Raw genomic sequence first — 19,521 nt, 5'->3', positions numbered from 1 at the left:
CTTCTTAGTGCATAAATTAACCTTGTAATTTATTTTGAAGCATTATCATACCTGTCCTTGCAGAGTTGCATATCGCCTAACATTTTTGTGTTTTCAACAGTTACCTCAGCTTGTTTATTGGTTCAATAAGGGATTATTTTAGTTGACAAATATACCTACTTATATGAGATTTTCCTCTAAGATTAAAGATCGGGAAAAAAATGATGTGCTCCATCAGTTAGCTGCTTCCTCCCACCAGTATAGATATCAGATAACTCTTCCCACCAAGGGTTAAGCAGATGGGAAGATATTAACTAGTACTTTTTTACCTCCGCGAGGTAATGTGCTTAAGTTTACTAGACCGGCTTCAAAGCTAATTCAGTCAGATAAGGATATTAAGTCTAACTTGAGTAACACTGCTGATTCCTCAAAACATCTAACTTCCTAGGGTCCTATGAAATATGTCTCAAGACATAATGAAAAAGTAAAAGAAAAAAAGAGACGCTGAAATAACATTTAAAGTACTCTCAGGATAGGTGAGTCAGAGGTCAGGAGCCCAATCAAAACTAGCTAGACTTCCCTCTCAGCCTGCCTGCAATCGGTGAAACTGTTTGACAAAGATTACTCATCTTTCATGCGGGAAGTGATCCATGGAACTCTTTTCACTTGGAATAGAGCTCACGAGAAGAAAAAAAATAGGTTCAAGTACAAAGGCTATTCTGTGAGTTTAGAGGGAAGAAAATAACTCATAATCTATGTGCCCAAGGTCAGATCATCAAAGCAAATTATTAAACTAGTCGAATTGAAACTACAGAAAAAGTGTTTATGGTGGTCAAGACACAGAATATGGTGAAAAGATGCTAAACATGGGAATTAGAGTCAGTGGATATCAGTATTAAGCAAGAGGAAAGCACACCAGGATCATCAAACAAAGGATCGAAGGGAACAGTTATGCGGAATTACCAAGAAAGTAGCTATCAGCTATCTCTATTATTGGATATAGCTTGAAATAGGATATACAATGTTGTAAGATATAGCATGACTATGTATTAGTTTCGTCTCCGCTGGATGCACCACAGGACAGGTTGAACCACTATGAACCAGCAAAGAACAGTCATCAAGAAAATCAGACTAGAAAATGATAAACTGGAAAAAGAGACACTCAATTGCACCATTATATACAGTAATACTAATATAAATTAAGGGAGTAAAAAAAGTGAAAAATTGAACTTATCACTCCACTTTCATAACCACTATCAGCCTGGAATTCTATTTGCTAAAATTCATAATTCAGGCTACCAGTGAAACTGAACAATTCAAACAAATTTGGTCTTTAATACGTGCACCAATCAACTAGAAGGAACAAATTTAGTTTTCAATCTGAATATAAAGTACAGCAGATAGCTTTTGCACTGTACTGAATCAACATTATGCCATTTTCATTCACTGTAATACAAGAAGAATCACGGCTGAATTTCAAATGAAAATATATCTTGATATGATCATCCAAGGGGAATCCGAATACGCTGTTTTAGGTTCTATCAATAGATCTTCTTTGATAAATGACTGCTACAAAATACAAAGTTACTCTAGAATATGACAGGAAAATGTCATAATGCAACAAACCATAGTGGGAAGGATACTTCACAACCTACCTTTATTGAAATGGGAATCATGATGGAACAAAGAAGCTCAAACCGAAGAGGGATGACCAGTAACTCGTACCATGGACCTTCATTTGGATATTGGACATACCATAGCTACAAGATGAACAAAAACCTGCAATCAGACGGATGAAAATCCACACCAAACAAGGATCTGATAGATCTCAAGAGCTTGCTACTTGAGTGCTCAGCAATCAACAGAGGAAAAGCAAGACAGAAAGCAGAAAAACTAATCTGAGAGGAAACAATCTAAGCAGTAAAATGCATTATACAATCTCTTTTGATATACAAAAATGTTGAAGTGGGTGACTATCTCATTCAAAAGCCTAAGTTGTTAGAGAGAGCGCATACTTTAATCACTTAATTATCCTCTTTCCTAATTTATGTGGCACACTTTTTAGTCAATCCCAAAAAAAATGTCACCTTTTGATATTAGAACATAATTTAACTTTAAAATTCTCATTTTACTCTTAATGAGATGACTTATAGTCAACAAATGTCTAAGGCACATTAGACCACAAGTTCCAAAAGTCGTTATTTCTTTCTTAAATGGTCACACCATGATTTATACGGGTAGAAACACACAATTCAGTAAATCAAACAATGGCCTCTGTAATAGCTTAAGCTTTTAGATGAGATGGTCAGACACTTTAATATGGGTATCAGCACAAGCAGAGACATGGATTCAAATCCCACAGTTACCAATTAGCAAAAGGAATTTTCACGTAATGTGCCCAACAGAAAAGAATTAGGCTGGCATGTGAGAGGGCATGCTAGAGATATAATCAAGTACGGTAAAGTGTGACTCTGTAATAACATAAAACTTCAGACTAGATGGTCAAACAAATCAACAATATGGATACTTAAAAAGGTTTTACCCATAAAAGATAAAATATAAAAAGGTCACAACATAATTTTGTTTTTCAATTAGAGCATATATAACTTTAAACCAGTAGAGGTTCAAAAACACCCTACATATATAGCTTGATTATTAACTCGGAAAATAAGAAAATAATATTAATAATATCATTAGCATACAGATAAGACACGAACCTTGCGTGCTTCTGTATCTTTCCAGACATTCCCCGCAATACCCAGAACAATAACAACAACTATCTGAAAAACAAATATTGCACCCGTCAACTTGTCAATCATGGCATCCATGGCTGTAAGCTTTGGTTCTGGTATGCCCCTACTCATGCCAAGCTTTGTTTCATTTCCTGAAAGAAAGAGGGAGATGTCATGAATATATTCACTAAAAAGAAAAACGAGGTACCTCAGGTTACCATATCTGATAAGTAAGATGATAGCATTAGTTCATACTTATGGACTTTATGAGGACAGGAGATAATAGAAATAAGTTGGACAATATAGAAAAAAAATTAGTGAAATCATTTCCCTGTATATGACAACTGAATAGCAAAAGTACTTGGCCAATTTACCTGATTTTCATCAGAATGCAAAAAAAAATTGTACAGTAAATAAATTGGGATAAAGCAATTTATTCAACACTGGTAAATGATTGCCTTGTCATAGCTACAAGAAGTAACAAGGGAGACAGATTATTGATGGTGCATTGATTGTCAGTGAGTGTACTGATTCCAGACTTAGAGGTGATGAAGCAGGTTTCATGTGCAAGCTGAACATAGAAAAAGCATATGACCATGTGCCTTTAAAGGAGCATGCCTCACTCAGGATAATCTTATGAGTAGAAGATTCCAACTGGCCAATAGGTGTTACATGTGTCAGACTGTCAGTCAACATCAGAAAGCATCAACCACCTTACGCTTCACTGCCCTTTTGGTATTTGGTCCTACCCCTTTCTGGTATAAACTGGTCTATGCCCTTCAATATCAGATATGATTACACTAGTTGCAGCTCTATGAAAGTTAAGAAGAAATCTGGATCATGAGCCATAACCCATTCAACTGAGGGAAGACCAATTTATTTCCTATTATAAAGGAAAAAGGACTTGCATATGGTGTTCATTGACCTTGAAAAGGCCTAAGATAAAGTCCCATGAGAAGTCCTATGGCGATGTTTGGAGTCTAAAGGTATACCGATGGCTTACATTAGGGCGAGAAAAGACATGTATGATGGAGCCAAGACTCAGGTAAGAACTATGGGAGGAAACTCGGAGCACTATCCAGTCGAGATGGATTTACACCAGGGATCAGCGTTGAGCCTGTTTCTACTAGCCTTGGTGATGGATAAAAAAAATTGTGAGTAAAGGTAATTGTGTATTCACCAAGTAGTCATCATCAAGGATAATGAGGAAAGTCACTTACAACCTAGAGGGCACCATTCCAGCAAAAAACAAAACTAGACTAAGTGGCTTTACAATTTCCCTATGAAATCAACAAAAAGTTTTATATCCTCCGCTCTATCCTGTTTACACCAAAAATAAAGAAGACTAAGACAATTCATCTTGATCTTCTGCATGTTGTTGGATTTGTCTTCAAAACCTCTTGCATTTCTTTCCTTCCATAAGGTCCACCAAACACATGCACGTATCATTTCCCACCAGTTCCCTCCAGTCCTCCTCTGATTCTCTTCTCCCAATCCCTTTCCAACTATTAGGCATTCCTCTGGTAGTTTTTGAAATCACCCAGTGCACTCTAAGCAAACAGAACAACAGATTTGCAACTGTTTTGCAGTGAAGAAACAGATGACTATTTACTTCTGCATCCAATGTACACATAAAACACCTTGAGCAAATTTGTTTACCTCTTCTCTGTAGTACTTCGTGAGTTGGGAAAGCTTTCCTACACACTAACCATACAAAACAAGAGATTTTAGGGGAATCTTGGTTTTCCACATAAGCTTCCAAGGCCATGTTGTGGACTGTGAATGGATAGCATTTTTGTTCCAGTAGCATGACTTCATATTGAAGATGCCCTTGTTGTGAAGCTTCCATATTGTTCTGTCAGCTACATCAGATAGTCCTTGGAAAAATCAACATTTGGTCACAGGGAACTTCATCATTCAAAAAACTTGTGCATATAAGCAGCAATGAAACAACCCCAACCACGGTCCTGTAATACATCAACCCTGACCTAAAAACTGCACAGGTTTCACTCCTATTAGTCAATTGTCAGCCTGGTGTTGATAAGGAGTAATGTCACCAAGCTTCAAAATACATATGCATATTGGTCTTCTATTAATTCTTCTATCAAACATCATTAAATTGCAGTATTAACAAATTATTCTTTCACCGATCACAAGATTATACTGACAAAAAAAGAAACAAACAACAAAGGGAAAAAATATGAAGTACAAAATCAATGTTCCCTCATCATATTCATATGAAAACTTGCCTGTATAAACAGCAACACCACATGCCCATTCTGTGTTCCTCAAATAGCATGATTGGAGAATTGTATTTTTAATGGTCAAAGGGCATATATCATTGTCCAAGAATGGAGGAAATAATCTCATGTTTGCATCAAACCTTCTGATGTCTTTATCTGGAACGGGACACTCGATCACACCCTGTAAAAGAACATAAACATGTAGAATGCACAAAAAGAGCATTGTCACCAGAACCAATACTAACAGGTTATTTCGCTTCAATGTAAAGAACTAATGTTTACCTTGATTTTGTGCAATAATTCAGAATCTATTCCCATACAAGCAGAAGCAACCACCCTTGTCTTAAGATCAGTTTCACCATCAAGGGCAGCTGTCTGTAATATGATATAGCAACAACAAAATGTAACCAATAAGTCAGTTTGAACAGAGGTAACCATCAAAGTATATTGAACAGGAAGATTGAAGCATAGGGCCATCCATTAGGAAAAAGTCATCAAACCTATAAACAGAAGATTAAATCAAATAGAGTACATTCATCAATAAAAGACGCAAGTAAGAAATGTTTTAATTTGATCCCGGAGTTCACAATGGAGCATCCACAATTTGCATGCACCAAGCAATTGAAAGCAAAGAGCTCACAACTGATTGGGCCAACCAAGGTTTCACAAGCATTTAGCAACCAGTTTGCTTCAATGTATTTATGTCGCAACCAATGACACAATCTGAAGCGGGGACTGAATTTTGAAATATACATCAACTTATAAATCTGTTGCAGATGCATTCCTCCAATTTTCTTATGGTCAAACACTAGGCCAGATTACGAAAAATTGAAGAGTGTCACATAGATACTGTTCTAAATAGAAGAGAAACACCAAACATTATGCACAGATATGTGTGAGTTTTAACATTTTGAATAATAAAGAAATAAATATCTGCAAGTTTCATTCTTAGACAACTCGGAAGGAGGCTGAGCTAATTTCACTTGTTAAATCAAAGTGAATATAGAGAAGCAAAAGGCTGGTGTGGAGTCTGCTGACAGATGTACGTTTTGCATATAAACCTGCGCTAAGTTACTAACAAATAAGGACAAATAAGACTATATGCTACTTGGTTTGTCTTTCAAGAGATGATTACATGGATGAGTATCAATTATCAAGAATCTTCATGCAATACTGGATAACTTAGCCAAGGCTATTGAGTTTGGCTCTAGTTGAGAGGAGTGGATGTCAATTAACCCCCTTGACTCACCAGAGACGACTTACCATCTAGGCCCCCCTACATTACAAGTTTTTGCCAGTTTAAATACTTTTAGGAGTTGGAAATAATTCATCTTTATAGAAAGATAAGATTTTGAGAGAAGCCTCGGTGCATCCTTCATAGGCATCATACCTTAAAAAGGAGGGAACAAGGAACAGCTAGGACTACAAGCCTACGAAGTGTAGTGGGAAGCATCTAAAATATATACTCTTAGATGTTTTTCTAGTACTAAAGAAGGTGTTGGACAAGACAGGGTCTACCTCTGTGAATGAAGTCAAATCCTTAACGCAGCTTTGGTGGAAAAGGAAGTCAAATCCGATGACTTCCAACTATGTCATACCCTTAGACACTTCCAATAAAGACCAAGCAGTGTGGAGCCCATACTTAACAGAGTAGAGAATAGGCTAAGAAGACAGCAAAAGAGGTACTTGTAGAGAAGGAAGAAGAGGTATTAACTAAGAGCACTCTGTGGAGCATCCCTAGGCACATTATACCATTGTTTCATGCATCGGACAGTGTCACGGGTAAGATAGGAAGGCTCCATAAGATCTTTTTGTGGTATTCAGCAAATGAGGATAGGAAATTTCATATAGTTAGCTGGGAGGATGTTACATCTGTGGAGGACTGCAAAGTGTCAAAGAAGTAGTTGGAAGTTGGAGTCTTAGAGAAGTTGATAGCCCCATCAAGAAGACCTGGCAGATGATTCCATCATGTATTTTTGGTGTATTTGGAGGAAAGGAATCTCAGATGTTTTGATGGTATCTCAACTCCAATTAGCAGTTTGAAATCCTTTTGCCTTATTAGTCTCTTCCATTGGAGCAACTTATCCCTGTAAATGATATATTACCCCTCTTAGATTTCATTAGCTCCCTCAATATGGTTTAGCGACCTTTCTTGTGCTTGTGGTTAACTCCTTGATTAAATAGGTGTTTTTGTTCTCAGGAGTTGACCATATTTTTGTGTATGTAATTTGCATCTCCTTGATGCCTTTCTAATACAACATCTTACTTCATCAAAAAACATCTGCGGAGGACTGCAGTTCTTGGGGTTAATTATCCCCAACTTTCAACATAGCTCTATTAGGAAAATGGTTATGGAGATTTAGGATTGAGGAACGTGCTCTATGGAAGGTGATAGTAGAAAATGGCGATGTTGAAGGGGGTGGACGACTAAAACTATCACACAACCAGTTAACTGTGAACTTTGGAAGAGCATCATGGAAGGATGAAAAGACTTCACTGGCAACATAACTTTCAGGGTAGGTGATGGAAGTAAATTATCTTTTGGAGATACAAGTAGCATGAAGAATAGATATTGGGAATATTTTACAGTATCTCAAACCAGAAGTAGATGACAGTTCAATTTGTAACGTACGAGATGGGAGAGTCCATTGGAAAATAAGGGTCAAGAAGAACCTTCAGGACTGAAGTAGCTGAATTCCAAAGTCTGGTCGGTATGTCTTACAAGTAGGGACATTTCATAATAGGAAGGACTCATGAGGTGGGGGTTGGAAAGAGATGGATTACTTTCATTAAAGTCATATCATCATAAGCTTTTGGTAAGGGAGTCTGATTTTCTACACTTATGGTTTGGATTCCTAGCGCACCAAAGAGGGTGTGTTTTTTCACTTGTATGGCAACGAGAGGAGCTATATTGACAGCTGAAAATTTGAGGGAACAGCGAATTAAATATGTCAGTTGATGCTTCATGTGCAAATGTTCTGGTGAAGATGAGAACTACCTACTACTACATTGTCCGATACAACTCACTTATGGTGTGAGATTTTGAAATGCTTTATAACAGGCAATCCAAGCATAGCAGCAGAGGCACTCCCAAGTTGTGAAGTCAGAAGAAGAAAGAGAAGTCGAAAGCCCTGGAATGTTGTGCCACTAGCACTGGGTCTAGTGGAAGGAAAGAAATAGGAGAGCTTTTGATGGGATGATACTTGTGCGCCAGAGGAAAAGGCTCTCATTTCTAGTTTTTTTTTGGTGAACCCATAAGGTTTTAGTATCTAAAGAAGATTGAGCATTGTTTGTAGAGAATTATATTCTGTTGTTGATTCTATACTTTTAGGGGTCATTTGGCGTGAAAGATAACACCAAATAGTCCTGGGATTAAATTATAGTGCCGCTTATTTTGTTGTTTGGCTGGCAAGTCGGGATAACTTATCCCGGGATTAATAATTAGTACCGGGATAAGTTATCCCTCCCCTTGGGTGGTGTAGTAATCCCGGGATAACTTAACCTGGGATAACTTATCCCGGGATAAAATAAGTAAATAACAAAAATATCCTTTTAAACCCTTTTTATACATCACTTTTCACATTCATGAAGGGTTTTATAACCAAATAAATTGTTCTTAAATTTATTATTTTCAATACAACAAACCAAACACTCAATAAAAAAAATCTTAGTATAACTTATCCCATCATAACTCATTTAACTTATCCTAGCATAACTAATCCCATCATAACTTGAATTCAAACCAAACGACTCCTTAATACTGCTTGTATACGGGAAATTTTCCCATTATTATACAAATGTTTACCTTATCAAAAGGGGGAGAGGAGGAATCTATCTAAAAGTTGAGCTTAATTTTTCTCAAGAATCTCAAGGTTCTTGTTATACCCTTCCAACAATAATAACCATGTTTTATCCTAGATAAAGACAATCTTTCGATCCAACACATCTACTTAATACTTCAGGTAGAGTGAAAGAGCTGCAATATATTCTAAGACAGAAAACTTTGACAAAGGCATAATGATTTACCTCCACGTAACAAAGACCTTGTGGATCAGAAGTACCAATCAAGACCAGATCACAGGGAACTTCATCATTCTCACGAAGCCATACAATGTTACCAACACAAACGTCTTGGGCTTGAATCTACATGTAAATACAAGAAATGTAGGATATTAAATCTTCTGGTGAAACAATAAAGAAGAAAATCGTTATTGAGATGATGAAATAGAACACATCATAGTGAGTTAAGAATTATTTTCAACAAGACACTGTGCTTCATAAACAAAAAAAATATTCTGGTGCTAGGTCAACACATCTAGTCACCTACAGATATGGTAGGTTACACGAACAAAATTAGATTAGCAGGTAAACATCGGATGAAAAATAAGGCTGAACTGTACACATCACTAAGTACACATAAAGTCCAGCACCTATATGCATGTCACAGCGTTACCATGTGGAAAAAGAAAATCAACCTATACAGAAATTTATCTCCTTCAGGCTTCAGCCATGTTAATAAAATACATATTTAAGAATGATAAAGGTAATAACATTTTCGACTATATTTGCAAAGTACAGACCTTCTGGGAGAAAAGAAATTGCAACACTCAGCCCTTCTATAATGTCAAATTTGGCAAACTGATACTCTCTCCAGCAAAAAGTTAAAATTATATCTTTACTTGACATGTTAGAATACTAGAATCCTTCTAAAATGGCAAAGGATATTCATGTGGCTTTTTGAACTATAAATATGGCTCACTCATGCCTCTGTGCTAATATTAATATACTGTAACAGTTTTAAAAACTATGGAGGATTATACAAGAAGGTGCGCATTAACTTTTCAACTTCTGGGAATAGAACAATTGAAGGTTGTATTAAGAAACTAAAATTGGACCATGTAACTTTGGCACTATGATGAAGTACAATGGAACAATTATGGATGTTCCATCATGATGGATAAGTAGACACTGGACAGCAAGAAATGGAAAAATGATCATTAATGTTGGTTAGTTCTCCAAAAGGAAGTTTGTTTCTTGAATCCATTGATGCTAGCGACTCTTCTACTGAATCCCCAAAAATAAACTCCTTGTTTAAGAATATAGAGAGAACTGGAGCAGAATGTCATGCGGCAAGAATTTTCTGAGGCAGTCAACATTATCCTCCCAAAAGAAAAGGCACTCCATCCCAAATTGAAAAAGCTATTATGCAGGGAGATATGCGAGTGCAACAAGTACCCTTTAACTTCGGGAGTAGAACAACCAAAAGTTTGTGAACTTCAGGAGTAGAACAACCAAACATTTGTGATAAAAAACTAAGGTTGGATCACGTCACTTTGTGGTGTAATATTGCATGTGACAAGAATTTTTATCCCAAGGAAGTAAACATTAGTTTGGCTCGTATAAACGAGAAAAGAACAATGGTCAATTCAGGACAGAGCAGGTGAAACAAATCAGACAAATCCCAACGTTGAATTAAATCAAATAAGAAAGGAACTTCCTGATATGTTTCTGATATAAGTAATGTAATGAAGAATGTAGACACTAATGGCATACATGTTTTCTAATGCCCTTCCGCACAACCCAAACTTCTTTCTCGTTAGCTTTCTTGTCTGAAAGGTATCTGTTGTAATCATCCCATGCCTCCTTTGTTGCTGAGACTGCAAATATAAAGATGAGAGGGCCCCATGTACTAGCAGGATTTACTGGAGTGATGAGTGACCATAGTTGAAGGCAAGCAATCAACAAAAAGTACTGGTTCATAAAGCGACTGGAAACAAAATGACAGAGCTGTTAGGAAAAAGGAGAGATAGATATTTACAAATCAAGCTAACAGAAAAAGAAAAGAACTGATTCCTTTTACAAAGTTTGATGCATGAAACAATCAAGGCAGCGAATGGGATAAGATAATCACAAACCAGAAAGAATGTCACCAATAGAATTAGTAATGTGATCAAATAAGTGTAAATGAATCAATTGGTGTAACAAAATACATAATGCTATTTTTTGTGCAAGAATCTTGTAAAAGATTTCCAATCACTAAATCCATTTGCATGATTTTAACTTAATTTCTGTTCCCATCTCTAGTCTTTATATATCAGAATAAACTAGTCAAGCCCAGACTAAATGCACAGTATTCTGATAATCTATTACAACAGTAAAGCACCAACTACAATGAAATTCATAATGGTTAAGGGTGACCATGAAAGATCACAAACACAAGAGTTCAGTGGTAACTTTTCAGGGACAGTCAAGAAATAAATCAGGTAATTAACAAAAATTCATAACTGGCCACTACTTCAATGTATTAAGTGACGAATGCTGAATAATTATCTAGAGTATTCAATACTTTTTCTTATAACTGTGGTCTAGAGTTTTGAATGCTTAGAGTTAATGTATGTAGAAATAATCAAATCCGTGTGGAGTGTAAGTAGCATACATAAGGGATAAATGCCAGAAGACAGCCTAAAATTATTTTACCATATACTATGTGACCTTTGCACAGGTCCATAAATGCAACACTAAGATGATTGAATATGCTAAAAGAGGACGAAACAGATCTATTACATGGAGAAAAGCTGTCTTAGATAGCCTATAATTCATTAGAATCAATGCAGACTTAACTAAGAAAAAAACACAAAGGAAAAAAAGGATTCATATAGACGATACCAACTGATTGAGGTTAAGGCATCATTATATTTTATTTTATTTTAAAAATTGGTAAATTGTATTCATCAGCATTAAGGGTATGTTGGTCACCACCAAAAGAGAGCAATTACAAGCTTCCTATCAAATCTACAATCTAATCTACATCCTCTATACAAAGTTGTTTACACCAAGAAAGTAAAGATACAGTACAACTCCAGTTTACTTTATGTATGAAATTGGACCTATCTCTAAAGCATCTCCCATTTCTTTCCTTCCATATTGACCACCATATACATGAAGGTACTAATCTCCACCATCTCTTTTGACTTTTACTTCCTCCCTCCTAATCCAGCAACTCAAAAGATCTGATGTGTGTTCTGGCCTTATCCAGCTAGTGCTTGTAATGTTGAGGAAAAGGTTCCATAACTGAGTGGTGACCTTGCAATGTAAAAACAGATGCTTATTGGTTTGCCCTGTTATGTTGCAAAGAAAACACTTGGGAACTAGTTTTCTACCTTTCTTCTGTAAGACTTCTTGAGTAAGACAAGCTTTCTTAATCACTAACCAAGTAAAACATTACACTTCGGTGGGCATGACACTCTACCAGAAGTACCTCCAAGGATATTGTGTTCCCCTAGTCATCTCATGTAGACCACTCTTATCTGCACTTTTGACTGAGAAAGCCCCATCCTTGCTGAGTTTCCACAAGACTCTGTCTGTAGCTGTTGGGATAATACAAATTTCATCTAATTTTCCCAGTAGAGCTGCCACCCTCTCTATTTCTCAATCATTAAGCATTCTCCTAAATGATATGTCCCATCCCTGCTCTGTCCAGCAATCACACACTGTATCTTCAGGATTCTCACAAATGAAGAACAAATCTGGGAACAGATCCTTGAGAGAGGTTTGATCAACCCAGGCATCCTTCCAAAATTTTGTTTCGTTTCCGTTCCCCACTTGAGATGTAAATTTGCTTCCATCTGTGGCCAAAGATTTCTGATTGTTCTCCACACACCCACACCATAAGGTTCATAAACAGTTTTTGTACACCAGGGGTCTAATTCACCATACTTCGCTACTATGACTTCCTTCCATAGAGCTCTTTCCTCACCAATGTAGCTCCACAGCCACTTCATCAGTAGACTCTCATTTTGCAACCTCAGATTTCTGATTCCCAGCCCACCTCTTTCTCTACTGAGAAGCAGTCTCCCAGTCTACTAAACAATAACCTTTCCTTTCTTTATTTCCATGCCACAGAAAGTTCCTCCTTAGCATGTCTAGCTTTTCCACAACTTTTGTTGGGATTGGAAATAAAGACATCACATAGGTGGGTAAGGAATCTACAACAGAGTTTATTAAGATCAGTCTTCCACCTAAAGACAAATATTGAGCTTTCCACCTAGTTAATTTCATTTCAGTTTTTTCCAGGATACCATCCTGGATATCCATTGCATTATGATTGCTACTCAGAGGCATGCCAAGTAAGTGGTAGGCATTTGATCAACTCTACATCCCAAAATATTGGCCAAATTTTGAATCTCCTGGACCTCATTAATAGGAAACAGACTACTTTTTCCCCAATTTACTCTCAACCCTGATACTGCTTCAAACAGAACCAGAATCACTCTAATGTAGCTAATTTGTTCAGCTGGCTCACAGAAAATGAGAGTGTCATCCGCATATAGGAAATGACAAATTTCCTTCTCCTCCCCAACTCTTCCTCCAACTTGACCTGTTTTGTGATGCAATCCTCATCATGCTATCAAAACCTTCGATTGACAGACTGAAAAGGAAAGGAGAAAGTGGATCTCCCTGTCTCAGCCTCTTTCTTATGTAAGAAAACCCACAAGTTCTCCATTCACTAGAATGGAGAACCTGACTGTTTTGATGCAAAATTCAATCCACTTCACCCATTTGCTACCTGATCGTATCTGTTTGAGAGTATTCAAAAGGAATGTCCAAGTAGCATGATCATACGCTTTCTGTATATCCAACTCACACATTATACCAGGTGTTCCTCCTTTCATTCTTGAATCAATGCATTCACCGGCTATGAGAGTTGCATCCATGATTTGCCTCCCTTTTATAAAAGCCATTTGGTCCTTGTTGATCAATTTACTTACAACCTTTTTCAGCCTTTCTGGCAGCAATTTACCAATAATTTTATATACTCCTCCTAACAAGCTAATTAGTCGGAAATCTTTCAACTATGAGGCTCCTGGTTTCAACAGGAGGCAACACCTTGGGCATCAGGGGTGGAAAATTATAAGAAAGTTTTGGCGTTTGATTATTTGATGCCCAAGGTGTTGCCAGGAAAAAAGATAGTTCCTTCACATCACACGTCATTCCAAAACTAACAATTGCCCTCTTTCCACCGTGCAAGTGAATGAGTCCAGAGGTATATCCAGGATTTTGGGATGATGGGTACACTATTATGAAAATGTGGATCTAATCAGTTTGACATTTATGTTCTTATCATTTAAACCGGTTAAAATTTTAAATTATAGTTCCAAAATTGAAATGCTTAATAAATTAAAATGACAAAAAGTGCTATCAATAACCACTTAGAGAGATGTTACCAAATTTTAGAAAGAAAATAAAACAAGATAGACATAAAAGTCAAATTCCTAACCTCACTGATTGGTGCACCCAATCATCGTCGCATTATATGATACTTCAAGTATGGGTTCACACATTTATATTTAACAAAAAATTAAAATATATAACACTACTATATATGATTTCGGGAGGGGAGCATGGGTTCACGTGAACCCGGGGACCCCCTCCTGCATACGCCTCTACGTGCAATCAATATGCTTTAAGAACCTATTTCCCTCATGATCCCCTTTCATACACACAAGGAACATCTAGTCTTCGCTACTCCAAGTTTCACAGTTATTATACTTCTCCATAATGTAATTTTCCTCTAGGATGAATATACACAACAACTACCCCAAGAGTGCCAATTGAAAGTAAAGTTACTCCTAGCCCCCCATCTCTTATGAGACCATCATCTCCCTCTATATCAGACTCTCCCATCCCTCTTCTCCCCGATGAGAAGCCCCTCATCATCTTTGTTCTATCCATCTCAACTTAGTATGTTGCCTCTAAATTTTCTACATTAGCCAGGGCCCTTTATCCAAAACGGAAAAGTAAAGCAGAAAAGTAAAATAAGAGAATTTCTGTCCGCCCTCGAGAAATTGTGTTTTGTGTACTGAGGATAAAATGAATTTTGTGATAGCCTAATCGTTATTGATAGCAAAACATTCGTGACAAAACCAAAATGGAAATATCTCAAAGCTGCAAGTTCAATCTAATATAGAATGCAGAACTTCTATGTAACAAATTAAGAAAGTTACCTGAATTGTTCCCACAAGTTCTTTGGAAGAAAATTCCATACAGTATATTTTCTGTTTGAGATCCGGTTGTCACAGTAAATATTGTTTGACAAATCATCATCATCAATATAAACAAAACGCTTCATTGTTGACCTGTCTACCCTTTTTCATGTAATAGATGCTGACTTTGAGGTTAAAGCAGCAGTTAGTATCCTTTGGGTCTATTCATTACCAAAGAAATAGAATTGTACCTGCAAAATTGACAAAAGTGATTAGGCTAACAATTACATTACAAAAACAATAAGCAATTGTAAGGAAGAGATTGGACAATGATCACAAAACACTAACAACCAAAAATCTGACGCATCCAAAGACAAACTTAATAGGAACAAGAATTAATGCTCAAATCAAGCCTCAAAGTTAATGGTCAGCATGAGACCGTCCTCTTAGGGTTACAATGGACAGAAGTATACAATTTTATCTTCTAACAACAGAAAGGATGCAGTTTTATCCAGATTACTCAAAGGTTGATAACTGAAGGTACTATTAAGACATGTGTAGACCTAAATCACGTAAACGAAATTATGTCCATAATAGTAAGCTTTCATGGAACCAATGCTTGTTAGCTAGAAATAAAACATAATGAAAGAATATGTCTTATATAAGTGATATAACTAGCTTAGACTCCTTCTAGTTCAAGGAAATTCTTATGTCAATGTATAGATACATGTAAGATTTAGAGAACCTTCAATTTTGAAATTTCTGTAATTTTCCTAACAATAACAACTGCTTCTATGCCTTAGTCCCACACAAGCTAGGGTCGGCTACATGAATCAATTATTTCAAGGTATTGGAATGAAAAGGGGCCAAATAGAACAGAATTGACATAGAGGACTTTCATAGCCTACCTTAGCTTGTATGGAATTAATAATTAGATGATTCTTTATGTTGCTATCATCCCGCCCACAGCACATCCTAATAGCAGATAACTTAACTAGCCAACCATGCATTCAGCTCAACTCATGATGATATTCTTTTTACAATGGTTGTGTCAGTTATCTTGCCTTCACCTCGACTACTCCACCTACCATCTCTCACCACTCACCAGCACATATACCGAGTAACTCTACCTACCAAGACTTAGGCAGATAGGAAAGAATCACCTAACTCACGATATCATTTTTATTATTGCTCTGCAAGAATCCTTGGCCAACCCAAGCTGCTGAACTCACAAATAGCACAAAATTGAAATGGGACTACTCCAAAAACAATGTTATAATGTGAATCTACAAGTAATTCGTGCTCCTGTGGCAACATAGTCGCCAATCAGACAATAAATTCAGGGCAAACAACCACATATAAAGAAAGACAAAATGTTCAGTAAAGATGGGAAAATTACACATATTTCTATCGAAAAATATTCGCCAATCAGACTACATTTCAGTGGCGAACCCAGTTCAATAGGACTAGGCTTCACCAAACCCACTGGTTCTAGTATGGGCTGTGTATAAATATTGTAAAGCCTACTAAAAGCTGACAAATTATCAAAGTGTGAAATGTGAACCCAGCAACGATAAGCATTTCTGTTTAGTCGTGAAAGTCCTATGCGAATGATATTAAGTTATTAGACATGAGTTAGAGTCCCACAGTCTACATTTATTTTTGTTCTTTTACATAGGGTTCTCTAATCTTTTCTTTTTCAAGGTAATGTACATAGGATTCCCTTTTTGGAAATACACGAACGCTCCAACTTAGAACCCATAGCCTCCAAATCCTAGATCAGATACTGCCATGTATATGGAGCACAAAGAACCAAATTCATGAAACAGCAAAAAAAAATGACCAGAAAAGCTTATTCACAACTGCTCCTAGAGCAATACAGTCACCACCAGGACATGATTCTAGAGCAAAAAGATCCAAATTCACCGAAACAAAGAAACAAATGGAAATGCAAAATGGCAATTCTAGACCTATCTTGTTGCTAGTGCGATACTGCAGAAACCAGTCATCGCCTATACAAGAATCATCACTGATTCAGATTAGCAAGAGAACTACTTCTGGAGCAATTCAAACAGTGATTAATTAAATAAAACATAAAATCCTGGCAAATTAAATATAATTGCGAACTACTTATGGAGCAACATAGTCTCCGATCAGACCTTCAAGTACAAAGAAACAGAAAAAACCAGCAAAAATAGAAAGCAGAATTACAACAACTACTAAAAGCAATAGAGTCGCCAATAAACTTTGGATTCTAGAATAATCCAATTTGCACCGAGTTAAAAGGACATGTTTACCGATTACAAGAGGATCAAGGAGGCCGTGATGAAGTTGCCGCCGACGATGGTTGAGGGAATCGATGTTAGCTCTGCCGGTGACAGCGCATGCGGTGGGGGAAATCGCCGAGTAATTAGAAAAATCAACGACGTGATATTGGCAAGGATCTTATTGAAAAGCGAATTGAATTTAGCTGTAATTAAGTGTAATTACTAAGTTTAATGTGTGTTTGACCGAGTAGAGTATATTTTATTTTAGCTAGTAAGACATAGAACGTTACACAAATTTTTAATTTACTTTTATTTTTATCATTTTTAATTTCTTAAAATTCTTTTTAATTTTCTAAATATAAAAACATAATATTGTTTGTTTTTATTTCTTTACTTCACCTGCTTTCATAATTTCTCATATGACACTAAGGCTCGTTTGGCCATGCAATATGAAATCATGATTCAAAATCATGAGATGAAGTTGAAGTTTTGTTTTTACATGCAATTTGGACTTTTTATGTTGTATGTTTTCTCATAAACATAAAAACTCCATAAGTTGCAAAACTATTAAAATTTTCCAATTCTTTATACAATCTTATCAAATAAGCACAAGTTTATAAAATCGCATAATACACTATCACAAAGATATTCTTAAAAGATACAATATTTATTGATCAAGTTTTAACTCAATGAAAAAATAAAATCAAACATAATTTTTGGTTTACTACTCTTTAATATAATCCTCCAACATAGTACGGACACTCACGTTGAACTTGCATTTCTCGTAAACAATACTATATTTATTGATCAAATTTTAATTCAATAAAAAATAAAATCAAACATAAGGTTTGGTGTACTACTCTGTAATATAATCATCTAACATAGTACATACAATCTTCTCACGTTCAACTTGTATTTCTCGTTCATATGATTGAGAAAACAAACCAACATTATTAGTTTGAGTCATGTGTTGGTCAATTTGGTTGGTAAATAAATTTGATAAAAAAATAATGAATTTGGTGATTATAAATGGCAGAGTAAAAATTGATTTGAAGTAATAATAATTTCTATGTTCATGAGAATAACCATTATATGAGATACAAATGATTTAAAAAATAATGATATGAATTTTGAATTTTATTTCCATATGAAATAAATGATTAGTATATATATATATATATATATATATTACCTTAAAAGCATGAACTCCAAACTTGAATATTAAATTACTATAATATACCTAACTTAGGTTGTGACATTTTCGATGAGTTGTGAATTTTCTGATAAGTTGTGACTTTTTTCAAAGTGTTGTGATTTTTCGATGAGTTGTGACTTTTTCAATAAGTTGACTCTTTTCCAAAGAGTTGTGATTTTTTCAATAAGTTGTGGCTTTTTCAAAGTGTTGTGACTTCTCGGAAAGGTCATGATTTTTCAGATAAGACACAAAAAACATTTGTTCATACTACCCTTTGCTGACTATAAATATAGGGACTTCCTCTCATTTTTCAACCATAATTTTTTCTAAACTTCTACTTTTCTTCTTCTTGCATTTTAAAAAATTTTGTGTGATTTATTGTCGTTAAGTGAATTCGAAGTTTAGCGGAATTTGAGGTACCACTATTCTGATGAAGTAAGTCATTTTATTCTAAGAGGGTATATACCATAACCTCGAGTACTTGGGTAAAATAATATAATTTTGATGATATAATAATTATTGTTTAGCTTAATATATACATTAGTATGTAATGTTCCAATATATGAAGTTAACATGATATAGTATAAATTCATTTGTTTTTGTTAATAATTTCTTTTGTGATGTAGATATATACTTTTAGATATCTTTCTACAAAATTTAGATAATTGTCACGATTTGTTTTTGATGCTCAAGACAAAAGAATGAGTATATTTATCAATGTTATTTATGTGATTTAGACTTTCAGGAAGTTTGCTTCAAAATAGTTAGTACTATTATATAAACATTGCCCTTTTTGTTTTACTTATTTACTATTTCTTAATATTTCAGTATTTTAGATGAAGAAAAGTTCATATGTCTTGTAATAACGCAAATTGAAGTGTGTATTAGTTTAATTACTCCTAAGTTGAATGTTAAATTACAATAATATCTCTACCTTAGGTTGTGACTTTTTCGATGAGTTGTGACTTTTCCGACGAGTTGTGACATTTTCAATAAGTTGTGACTTTTCGATGAGTTCTGACTTTTCCAAAGAGTTGTGACTTTTTCAATAAGTTGTGATTTTTTAATAAGTTCTGACTTTTCCAAAGAGTTGTGAATTTTTCAATAAGTTGTGACTTTTCC

The 19,521-nt window shown here is 35.6% G+C and overlaps 1 protein-coding gene across 1 annotated transcript in view; it reads right to left on the bottom strand.

Moving 5' to 3' along the window:
- Positions 1-17,351, bottom strand: part of LOC125809301 (phospholipid-transporting ATPase 2) — a 46,413-nt gene extending 29,062 nt beyond the window's left edge. The window contains exons 1-8 of the mRNA XM_049488961.1: positions 17,235-17,351; positions 14,959-15,188; positions 10,508-10,721; positions 8,981-9,097; positions 5,237-5,329; positions 4,961-5,135; positions 2,697-2,863; positions 1,635-1,739 (exon numbers count right to left, since the gene is read on the bottom strand). Of these exons, the coding sequence (XP_049344918.1) occupies positions 1,635-1,739; positions 2,697-2,863; positions 4,961-5,135; positions 5,237-5,329; positions 8,981-9,097; positions 10,508-10,721; positions 14,959-15,083 (996 nt within the window). The 5' untranslated portion in view covers positions 15,084-15,188; positions 17,235-17,351. The remainder of the gene's footprint in view (positions 1-1,634; positions 1,740-2,696; positions 2,864-4,960; positions 5,136-5,236; positions 5,330-8,980; positions 9,098-10,507; positions 10,722-14,958; positions 15,189-17,234) is intronic.
- Between the last annotated feature and the right edge of the window lie 2,170 nt (positions 17,352-19,521).

Source organism: Solanum verrucosum, unplaced genomic scaffold (genome assembly GCF_900185275.1).
Source record: "Solanum verrucosum unplaced genomic scaffold, falcon-dt-bn FXZP01000062.1, whole genome shotgun sequence".
Classification (NCBI taxonomy): Eukaryota; Viridiplantae; Streptophyta; class Magnoliopsida; order Solanales; family Solanaceae; genus Solanum; species Solanum verrucosum.
This window is presented reverse-complemented; position numbering and strand designations above follow the sequence as displayed.